The 12,220-nt window shown below is 39.7% G+C and overlaps 1 protein-coding gene across 4 annotated transcripts in view; it reads right to left on the bottom strand.

Annotated features, from left to right (window-relative positions):
• Positions 1 to 1,985: 1,985 nt before the first annotated feature.
• Positions 1,986 to 12,220, bottom strand: part of CEP41 (centrosomal protein 41) — a 33,624-nt gene continuing 23,389 nt past the window's right edge. For all 4 annotated transcript variants that reach the window (XM_085897430.1, XM_085897432.1, XM_085897431.1 and 1 more), the window contains exons 8-11: positions 11,544 to 11,611; positions 7,180 to 7,294; positions 6,836 to 7,066; positions 1,986 to 4,684 (exon numbers count right to left, since the gene is read on the bottom strand). In XM_085897430.1, coding sequence (XP_085753556.1) covers positions 4,539 to 4,684; positions 6,836 to 7,066; positions 7,180 to 7,294; positions 11,544 to 11,611 — 560 coding nt within the window. In that variant the 3' untranslated portion in view covers positions 1,986 to 4,538. The remainder of the gene's footprint in view (positions 4,685 to 6,835; positions 7,067 to 7,179; positions 7,295 to 11,543; positions 11,612 to 12,220) is intronic.

The raw sequence follows: 12,220 nt of genomic DNA, 5'->3' as shown, positions 1-12,220 counted from the left end.
CCAAATTGGTGCAGTCCTGTATTGGAGTCATCAGAAGGAACCCAAACAAGCAAAAAGCAAAGATGAAGTCATCAGGAGCAACCTGGATAGGATTTGCATTTTAGCTGATACTACTCTACCCTTAAACTCATCCAGGCACAACCAAGTGAGCTGTATTCAATTGAAAAAAAAAAAACAAGAACCCACATCAAAAAATTAAATAATTCTGGTTGCCAGACCATGTGTCCGATCAAATTGAAATTTAAAATATGTATTCACCGTCACTACTTGATCATAAATGTGAAGTTTCACATCGATTGATAAAGCTGTACCAGAGAAAACATTTAATATTTTCTTCAATCCAATATGTCTGCCAAAACATGTGACCTATCAATTATTCCTTCAACTTGTACACCCTTGGCTTGCCGAACATTTGTGTGAAGTTTCCCTCGATTTGTCTAGCCATTTTGGATTTTTTTTTTATAGGTTTTAGGGTAAATCCAATATGGCTGCCAAACCATGTGACCAATGACATCATATGTGTGAACCTTTTGTTCCTCATGGATAGGCGGTCATATGTGTAAATTTCGCCTCGATCTGTTCAGCCACTTCAGAGATTTTTGAAGGTTTTTTTTATTAAAAAAAACCAATATGGCTGTCGAATCATGTGACCGATGGCATCATAAAAAATTTTTGTATGGACCATTTCATCCCGAGATAACCCTCAAAAATTTTATTACTCATCAGATGTAGCATTCTACATATGTAATTATGACATCATAATTAAGGCACCTATGACATCATACAAATGGACCCAAACACAACTCCCTATCTTTCGGCGAGGGTAAAAATGGGAAAAGGGAGAAAAGGAGAAAATAAACAAATAAACAAGCAGTCATAGACTGGTACTTACGAAATCGTCAACTTGACCTCTGACCTTGTCTAATAAAACCTGTCTCCAGCGAAGGTAGCGACGCAAACCAGAAGTTTATACGATGATTCTGTACCAAACCATCAAAAATCGAATGTTTGACCTCACTGTGACCAAAATCTAATCAGCGCTAGCCATCACCCGCCTGAATCACGTGATGTAATTTGACATTGGTAGCTTCTTCCGTTCGAGTTATCGTGCCTACAAACAAACACACAAACAGAGGACTGAAGTGATCAATATATTTCGTAAGTAATAAATAACGTTCAACAGCGACAGCATTGGCGACTGAACAATAATAAATAAATATACCCATCAGAGATGGGGAATCCCCCGCCATTGAACCAATCGGCCATCTTGGAAACGGCCACACCCAAAATCAATAGGGTTCTTCCTTTTCAGGTGCTACATGTGACCCAAATTTCAAATCGATATGGCGAACAGTTTATGAGTTATCGCACTAACAGCTATAAATGTTGACGCCCAGCCAGCCGGACGGACGGGCGGATGACCCGGGTGACAACAATATCCCCCTTCCGCCACGCGGCAGGGGATAAAAACAACTGACATCAAGTTTATGAACCACTGAGAAAAACTGGGCCCCAAAGGAAGATGAAGGATATTGAGCACAATGGTTGCTATCAATAAGACACGAATACAAAAATGTAAATAAAGAAAAAAAACATTCAACATATCCAATCAGGGCGACATGATGGCCTCGAGGTACGCACACTCGCTTCTCAGCTGTCTCGCCAGGGTTTGAATCTCGACCCAGCTATAAACGGTCATTCTGGTGTTTCACAGGCAGGATGGTTCATCAATGTGAGTGGTCCCTTGGATGTACGTTAAATTGGGCGTCTCGTCTACCAGCATTAGTTGGTGGATGTTAAATAACCCATTGTCCTTTGTGAAGAGTGGGTGAGCTATCGACAGCACCCTGAATAAATTCCAAATTCCTGCCTCAACTTACAGAGGGCACAACTGCGCCCTTTGTCAGTGGTGCTACCCCACAGCCTTGTGCTGCAAATGAAAGATGTATAATCACCCAAAATAGAGGAAATTTTAAAAAAAATCATACTTGGAACACCGAGTTTATTAAGAATGTGCACAAAAATATACAAAACATCACAACCGAATAAACATTTTGAACGGCTCACAGCTGCAGCCACCCCTTTCTGACCACACCAAGTTTTAGGGTCAGCTTGTACCTTCATTGAATCAAAGAAAACTTCACCGAAAACTAGAAGACGAACCACAACAAAAATTCTTCAATTACCGGGCATTAATCTAAGTATAGAGCATAATGAGGAACAAAACAGAGACCATGATAGGGAGAGGGATATCCAAGATTGTACCTTGAAGGGAAGGTGAGGTAGGAGATGAGATTGCATTGAAATTTGGTGGGGTAGGGATTAAAGTCTAAAGTCTAAAGATCCTTTTCCCAAAATGAGAATGAAAGCCTAAAATGGGAGGAGAGAGCCGTTGCTATGATGAAAGCTCCTTTCACACTTTGCAATCAACGAGTAAATATGTGCAAAAATGTCAGTGTGGACATTAGAGAAAAAAAAAAAATAACTGGACAAAAGTTAAAATGAAACGATAAATGGTTTAAAAATATTTACAAAGAGGTAAAAACTTAAGAGTGAAATGCAAGGCCAATGTGGAATATGATGAAACACACACACACACACACACACACACACACACACACACACACACACACACACACACACACACACACACACACACACACACACACACACACACACACACACACTCTAAAGTTTTATAACACCCCCATTTTTCCAGTTTTTACTGAAATTTAAGCAGTTCAAGTCCAGTGAATAACCTGAAATGGTACAAAGCCAAACGGAAAACTGCCAGAGGTTAAAAAAACTGAAAAAGAATGTAAATTTCGGAGTTGTTAAAAAGACCCTTTTCAGGGAACAAGTAATGGGTAAGCAACTACAGCTGCTCTGCAGCAATGGAAGCAAGTTAAGCCTTGAAAGTTGATGCAAACAATTCCTCAGGTGTTCCAACTTTTGTTGATTAGTTACAAACCCTCTGTCTGTATAAAAGCAGTGTTGGAACAGCCTGTGTTGCTGCACCCTCTGAAGCATTATTTGGACAATATTACACTGCAGGAAGTAGTATAATGCTATCATAATGGTAAGAAAAATACAATTAACAAAGGAAGACAGACAGACCATTATAACCCTTAAAAGTGTAGGTCTTTCCTTTGGAGAAATTGCAAAACAAGCCAAGGTGTCAGTGAGTACAGGTTCCTACACCATCAAAAGACACTTGGAAACTGGAGGAAACTCTGACAGGAAGAGATCTGGCAGACCCAGAGCTACAACACAATCAAAAGACAAGTTTCTGAGAGTCAACAGCTTGCGTGATAGGTGGCTCACAAGACAGCAGCTTCAAGCACAGCTTAACACTGGTCAAAGTAAGGAAGTCTCAGTTTCAACTGTGAAGAGAAGACTTCGAGCTGCAGGTTTGACAGGTCGAGTGGCAGTAAGAAAGAAATTGCTAAGATGGCAAAATAAGAAAAAGAGGCTTGCCTGGGCCATGAAGCACCACCAGTGGACTACTGAAAACTGGAAGAAGGTCTTATGGACCGATGATTCAAAAATTGAAATCTTTGGTTCATTAGGCAGGGTTTTTGTACGCAGTCGAGTTGGCGAAAGGTGGTTCCTCAGTGTGTGACACCAACTGTCAAACATGGAGGAGGAAGCGTGATGATCTGGGGCTCTTTTGCTGGATCTAGAGTCGGTGACTTGCACAGAGTGACTGGCACCCTGAACCAAAAGGGATACCACTGCATTCTGCAACACCTTGTTGGTCAGGAGTTAATCCTACAGCAAGATAACGACCCAAAACATACATCCAGGCTATGTCAGAACTACCTTCGAAGAAAATAAGACGGTTGGCTTCAAATCATGGAATGGCCAGCACAGTCTCGAGACTTAAACCCCATCAAGCTGGTTTGGGATGAACTGGACAGAAGGGTGAAAGCAAAGTAACCTGCAAGTGCAACACATTTGTGGGAACTTCTGCAACAGTGTTGGAAAGAACTTTCCAAACAATATTTGATTTCCATTGTGGAAAGAATGTCACGAGTATGTTCGGCTGTTATATCTGCAAAAGGCGGCTACTTTGATGAGTCAAAAATTTAGATTAAATTTTGTTCAACAAAACGATTCCATGATTTCTTTTTTATCTGCAATTGTTTATTTGTTCTCTGCTTTAATTTCAGTAAAAACTGGAAAAACGGGGGTGTTCTAAAACTTTTGACCGGTAGTGTACATACATACAAAAAAATACATAAATGTATCTGATGCAACAGTATCCGTCACAACGATGGTCAAAACGAGCATTTTGTAATAAAAATATATTTTGTGACATCCCTAATTGTTTAAACTCATCTTTGTTGATTGCTTTAAACTCCTTTACCATTAATAATTATAATCTTCACCCAATAAAGAGATTTCAATGTTCACAGCAAAATCAATAGCACAAAAAAAAATTAATAACAATAATAATAATTATGTCATCAAACTTGTTCGCATTACAAAGTGCTCCTGGCAGGTATAACAAAGGTCAATATGATTTTAAGAAAACATCACTTCCAGGCCCTGGTGTGGATGCTGGTGGTGTGCGAGTGTGCGCGTGGGCAGCTGCCCGTCGATAGAGAACTCTTGCCGGTCCGGCTGCCGAGGGAGGATATGGAAGAAGCAGAGCACGTGGAAATTCTGCTAAGGCGGCTTGCTAATGGGAGGGAAAATAAAACGAAGGTGGGGGGATATATAGAATGTATTCTTACTTGCTGTCAAAATTAAAATTATCAACAGGCTTTTAGTAGGTAAAACACCACGTCGTTGCTTGTGTTATGGGTGAAATATTTGGCTATACTTTACGAACCCAACCCCCCACAAAAACCCCCCCAGCTTACCACTTCACTGAAGTCCTCCTCCCAATGGTTATGTTCACCATGGTTGTGATGTTACAAACGTCAGTGATCACAGAAGGGAATGCAAACGGGGTGCAATATATTTCAACATGCTCATCAAACAGAGAAGCTTAATGAGATAGCAAATTTCATTAATTTCCAATTGGAAGCTCAATATGAACAGCTTTCACCACCTGATGAGGCAAAGGCCCATGAAGTTTCTGAGCAAAAAGGCAAATGTATGTTGCTGCGATTCAAACGCGAGCTGGCAGAGTAGCCTCGAGGTATGCATACTGACCTCCGAGCTGTCTAGCCTGGCTTTGAATCTCGACCCAGCTATGAACTGTCATCCTGGTGTTTGCAGGAAGGGAGACACATCAATGTGTGTGCCATCCATTAGAAGGACATTAAACTACGTGTCCCATCTGCCATCATTATTGGGTGGATAATTTTTGATTTCTGGCAAATTTCTGCACGTTCCCTCGAGTATCCTGCAGTCCTGCATCAGTGGCGACCAATTCAGGAATGTAATGCTTTCCAAGACTGCTATATCAGACACTATGCTCGGTAATGAGTGTGTGTGTGTGCGTGCGTGCGTGTGTGTGTGTATTCTGACATGCAAAATAGCATTTTTAGTATCAAACTTTGAATCAATGAACTACGATGAAAGAGATATGGTGCCACATTTGATCAGAAACAAAGTGCACAGAGTTACTTTCCATGACAAAATGTTTGGATGCCAAGAGGTCAAAAAGTGGAAGAGCAGGTTAAAACATTAAGTAAAACCATCTGTACTAATAAAAGCATACAGCAATATCACGACTGTAACTGCCCAATAAAATAAAAAAATTAGAAGGGCACTCGGTAGAGTGCATACCTCTGCCACGCAATGCCTGATCCACGAGAACATATCGGGCCCAATACATTTTTGAAATACCATGCTATATATCGTTTTTGGCCCTATCAATGGTGAAGAATTTATATAATTCTCGTGTCCAGATCCAGATCCAGATAGTCACTAAATCGAATTACGTCTTCCTTGTGACACACCCAACCTGTACACCAAGTTTCATCCGAATTCGACCACAACCTTTTGAGATATCGTGCTATATATCGGTTCAGCCCAATCTCTCAATGGTGAAGAATCACTTTATAAATTAAATAATCCTCGTATCCAGATCCAGATTCTGATCTTTACCAAAATTGAATCAATTCTTCCTTATCAAACACCCAACCTGCCCACAACTTTTTGAGATATCGTACTATATATCGTTTATGACCCCATCTCAATGGTAAAGAATCACTGAAAAAATTCTAGTCGCTGGATCCGGATCTGGATCTGGATCTTCACCGAAATATAATCAGTTCGTCCTTGTCACACAGCCAACCTGCCAACAAAGTTTCATCCGAATCCGTCCACAACTTTTTGAGATATCCTTCACACAAAGAAACAAACAGACAGACAGGGATGAAAACATAACCTCCTTCCACCTTTGGTGGCGGAGGTAATGAATCGAGAAATTGAGCCTGCCTTCAAAATTGCATGTATTTTGGATTTGCTGCATAAACACCTGTAAAAATCGACTGAATTTTTTTTCAAAAGTTCAAAGTCTAAGAGGTATTTATGCAATTTCAGGGCTTCATGTATTATTTCTTCGGTCAATCAGGTATTCATAATATTATCACAAACGTTGCAACAAAGTGCAAACGTCGTACAATTGTGCCACCTTTTGGTGAGCCCATGACATGAATATCAGCTTTTAAATACAGAAAAGGATAGTGGGGATGTGGGGATTGCCTCATCCATGCTGATGATGGGAAAGTACACAGGAAAACCTGCAAAAGCAACAGCAGATAAAACCACATATCTGTTGTTGCTTTACAAGTGTGCTCAAGCCTCACAAAACTATCATACATACAATGAATTGCCATCAAGTTGACCAACCAAGATAGATTAGTACTCAACTTACTGGACAGATCCGATCCGATGATTTGCTCCAACTGCTGGGCAATGAGGTCCAAATCATCTTGTTTAAAGCGGCACTGTGTTCCTGCAGCCTGGACTGGTCTTGTAGTCTCCCATGACTTCCTTTGACTTTTTTTCCGGCCCGAGCCAAGGGCCGAACTCGGCAGGCAGGAAATGGGCAAATTGCCCGTGGTCATACCACCCCAGGGAAACCTTTGTGCTAAAACCTTAAGACCTGGAACAGAAGAAGGAATCAGGTTGAATGAGAGTCATGATAAATGAATGACCAAAGCAAACCATAATAATGCTACTTATACAAACATTTGGAACAACCCACATTTGGCGTACCTCCAGAAAGCATATAGATGTTCTCGAGACCATGCTCACAAAGAATGGTGGCTGTGGTTGGGGCAATACGCTCATCTTCATCGTAAACGACAATTATCTTGCCTGGATAGTTTTTCTGCAACCACAACCCAGAGTTAAGGTTGAGCACCCTTTGTAAGTTGTCCACAGAGAAGGTCTGCTTCCTCCCCCCCCCCCCTTTCCCGGTATCCACTACCACCCCCATATCGCTATCCTGTGTGACATGCTCCAAGATTGCCACTTGCATTATATCATCACTACTTTCATTATTCTTACCCAACCCCAACACCTTGCACTTCTTTATCTGCTAATCATTTGCCCAATCGATGAAAGTACCTAGACTTTTCTGAATCTGATCCTGAATCACCTTTGTGTCATCTGCAAATTTGGAAAGCACATTCATAACCTCACTGTCTACATCATTTATGCAAATTAGAAATAATAACGGTCCCAGAAATGATCTCTGAGGTACCCCACAACTGACAACCTTCCATCCAGACATTCTCCCATTTACAGCCACTATTTTTGCTTCCGATCAAGAAGTCAGTTTTGAATTCAGTTGGCGACTCTACCAGCCTTTCAGATTCTACAAGCCCTCACCTTAACTCTCAGCCTTCTATGTGGCATCTCATCAAATGCCTTCTTTGAAGTCGAAATATACAGATTGCACTTCCCTCATCCACCAAATCAAAAACTGCTTTGTAGAACCCCAATAACGCTGTTAAACATGATCTCCCTTTTGGAAATCCATGTGGACTGCTTTTATTTGGTTTACATTTTTCTAAATTGTTCTCATCTTACCCAGAATTAATATCTCTAACATGTTCCCCACAACTGCAGTTTGACCAACACGCCGAGAGTTCTCGAATTGCACCCTGGATCCTTTGGATAAGTCTGGTGTTTGCTTAACGGTTAAGGTGTCTTGTTTAAGATTGTGGGGTCTTGAGTTTGAGCCCCTCTCGTGCCATTGAAACACATATATATATATATTAAATATATGTATATATATATATATTAAATATATATATATATATTAAATATATATATATATATATATATATTAAATATATATATATATATATATATATATATATATATTAAATATATATATATATATATTAAATATATATATATATATATTAAATATATATATATATATATTAAATATATATATATATATATTAAATATATATATATATATTAAATATATATATATATATATATATATATATATATATATATATATATATATATATATATATATATATATATATATATATATATATATATATATATACCGGGCGTAGTGGCGTGCGCCTGTAATCCGGCGACTCGGAGGGTTGGGTTGGAGGATCGCTTGAGGACGGGAGCTCAGTGTTGGGCCGCGCTATGAGAGGGTGTAGGGCAGCCCGGAATGATGGCGAAACCCAATCCTTATCCCTGTGTCGTAAGAGGCGACCAGGGTTGCGTCAGGAAGGGCATCCGGCGTAAAACCTATGCCAAATCAGTATGCGGATCATAACGGATGATCGGCTGTGGCGACCCCTAACGGGAGCAGCCGAAAGACGAACAACATATATATATATATATATATATATATATATATATATATATATATATATATATATATATATACACATATATACATATATACATATATACATATATACATACATACATACATACATACATACATACATGTAACAGTAGATTTAGGCTCGGGTCCATTCGTCTTTGGTGGACGTGATAAGCATAGAATGCCTCAATGTCGTCCAAAATTTTCAGTTTGGTGTTAAACAGCAGTAGCGACTGTTTAGAAAGGTAATCATAGGTGTTTGTAGTTTATATTTTTAAATTCTGGAAAGCTTGCCCCACAAAACGCCACATATGGTAAGCTATTTATACACGTAAACGTGACATTTGTCCAAGGAGGAAAAACCCCTTGGGAAGAGAGGATATTATTTTTAGTAGTAGACCGATATCTGGAATTTTGAGGTTATCGGCATTGGCCACGTAAATATTTTTTTAAAAAGCCCAACAACAACAACAACAACAACAACTTTCCCTTTTGTGATGCTATGGAGCCAGAGCTCCCCCTTGTGTTCATGAGAACATTCATGAGAGATTGCTGGCAGCATTGGAAATGCTACTTCAGATTAAGGGTCCCTCCACAAGGGGGATCAAAACCCTCTGGCAGCAGATGTTGGAAAGCTCGAACAAAAGATTCTCCAAGATTGAGGAAACCAAATGTTTGGTGCCAGCATCACTGCTGGATCCCCACTACAACAGGCATGCCTTTTCATCTGATGGCACATTGAACAAGACCAAAGAATGGCTGAAGGAGGAGGTAGATCAAGAGGAACAAGACATTGCCTCACAACAAGGGACAAGTGAAGACAGAGGTTCAGATCCAAAAAGGCAAAGGGTAGAGGAAGAGGAACCATCTGGTCTTGTAAACAGCATGTATGCAAACCTTCTTGGGGCCCACAGCCACCAGAGCACTGCTACTGAAGTCAGGGGGAGCGTTGATGAACTGGACTGTTCCCTCAGAGAGCCAGTCATTGACCGAACGGGTCATCTGTCATTGGAATGGTGGAACCAATGAAGTAAGACTAAAGCTAAGCCTTCTTGCTCCACTGGCAAGAAAATTTCTCTGTCCAACACCCTCATCCATTCCAAGTGAGAGAGTTTTTAGTTTGGTTGGAGTCATTTATGAGAAGAAGAGGAACAGGCTGACTGAAGAAAATGCAGAGAAACTGTTTTCTGCATTACAACTTGCAGCTCTTAAACTGGCATTACTGAATTCAAACTAAAATAAATGCTGCTGTTAAGTGCTTTAAAACTATTCATTTTGAAGTTTTTAAGCATTTTAATTCTTTGTTTTTGTGTGGACAATATATTTTGTCATCACATTTACTGATTTAAAATAATAACATGTAGCGTGCAGACCTACTGAAGAAAATGCTGCTGTCACCCAAGTGCCCCAAAAATTTATATTTTCAAATATTCTCCAAAGTCTTTCCCAACTTTTTTGCTTTGGTTTTATACGTTTTCTAATTTAATAAGATGAGGAGTACCAGACTAACCAGAAAGATATGCTGCTGTTTACAAGTGTACGATAATTTTCTACGTTTTTGAGTGAAAAATATATTGTGTTAATTAAATTTGTTAATTTGAGTTCAATTTTGTGTAATTCTCATTTTTACCTCCACCACCAAAGGTGAGGGAGGTTATCCTTTCACCCCTTTCTGTCTGTTTGTGTGCAGGATATCTCAAAAAAAGTAGTGGACGGATCTGGATGAAATTTTGTGGACACGTTCAGTGTGCGACAAGGACGAACTGATTAGATTTTGGTGAAGATCTGGATCCGGATCTGACGACTTGAATTTTTAAAGTGATTCTTCACCATTGAGAGACAGGGCCAAAAGGCATTTATATAGCATGATATTTCAAAAATGTAATGGGCCAAATATGTTCTTGTGGATCAGGCATTGTGTGGCAGAGGTATGCGCTCTACAGAGTGCCCTGATAGTTGTTCTTTGTTTTTTATTTTTTTTTTCAATGTTTTGTTTTTTTAATTCTATTTTTCACAATTCTCTTTATTCACTCCAATTCTTGCTTTTTCTTCTTTATCACCTCTTTTACTCTCTATTCCTCTCATTCATTATCCATCTCTCTAAGGAGAAGTGAATTCAAGCAGAAATGTTTCTGAAAGGCTCACTTGGCTACGCCTGGATGGGTCTGAGGGTAGTGGAGTAGCGGCTGAAACCCGAATCCTATCTGGGTTCCTCCTGCTGACTCCATCTTTGCTCTTTACTTCTTCAGGTTCCTGCTTGGTCTCCCGTTTCATGAACATGGATTTTGCCCAAGGCAGAAAACCCCCTTGGGGAGGGTGGCAAATGAAGTTGCAACAACCTCCATCGTGTGACCCTTAGTCCCCCTATCAAGTTTGGTTAAGATTGGATAAGTAACGACCGAATGTATCACGGTCAAAAAACACACAAGCAGACAGACACCAAATTGTGTATTTTAGTACGATTGCATCTTGTCTACCTACCACCCCCTCCACATACCCCTTGGTAGCCTGTAAATCTGCTCCCCGTTGTCATTTAGTTCATCCATGAGCCTTGACCCATGTACATAGAAATAAAAATGCCTTTGGTCAGGCAAATATTCCACACAACAACTTGTACAACAATCATTCTGACAACCAAGGCAGACATTCCAAATGACAATCACCCATTTCTAAGGCAAACATGAAAAAAAGAAAATAATTAAAAAGGGGTGCAGAAAGATTGAACTGAAAGAATAAAACTTCATTCGTGGTTATAATCAATCAAGGATACATATTGTAGAATTTCCTTGGAGTACTGGTTACAACTCCGGGACAGCATCGCACTGGGATAGTTATAGGCTGAAAAACAGGACAGCAAGGATGAAACCTTTTCTCGAAAGATAAAGGCAGTGCTCAAACATCTTGTTACCCCAAAAAACTTCAATGTCATATTCATAAGTGGCAATTATAGCACATCATATTTCTTCGGCATTTTTATGCCCCTTACTTGTATTGTACAAAGAAAAAATATTTCAGCAATCATCCATCCAGTTTTTCACGACTTGGCCTTTGTTTGCTGGCACCTCAACTTGTTTAACCTCTACTATTCCTGCATTCCCTGTCTCATGCTTGGCTGAATTTATTTTATAGAGTGATCTAAAGCTCCTAAGATAACTTGTTGATAAATCACATGCAGGACAAAGACATTAGTAGACATCAGTGTACTGCACAATGGGTTACAAGGACAATGGTAGAATCCCAACATCATGAGCGATGGGTTGAAAAGGGTATCTGAAACAGACCAACCCAAACTCGCTTCAAACTAAAAAATTAATTTGCGAGAGCGATTCAAGTTTTGAGCACGAAGTAATGACCACATGACAATGAAACCTGTTATAGCTTGACGCAATCTTTCTGACATCTTCATGTGAAATAAAAAAGTAAGTACTTATTCCTTGCAAGGAGTTG

Source organism: Eptatretus burgeri, chromosome 10 (assembly GCF_056783735.1).
Source record: "Eptatretus burgeri isolate ZD-2024b chromosome 10, Ebu_testis_v1, whole genome shotgun sequence".
NCBI lineage: Eukaryota > Metazoa > Chordata > Myxini > Myxiniformes > Myxinidae > Eptatretus > Eptatretus burgeri.
This window is presented reverse-complemented; position numbering and strand designations above follow the sequence as displayed.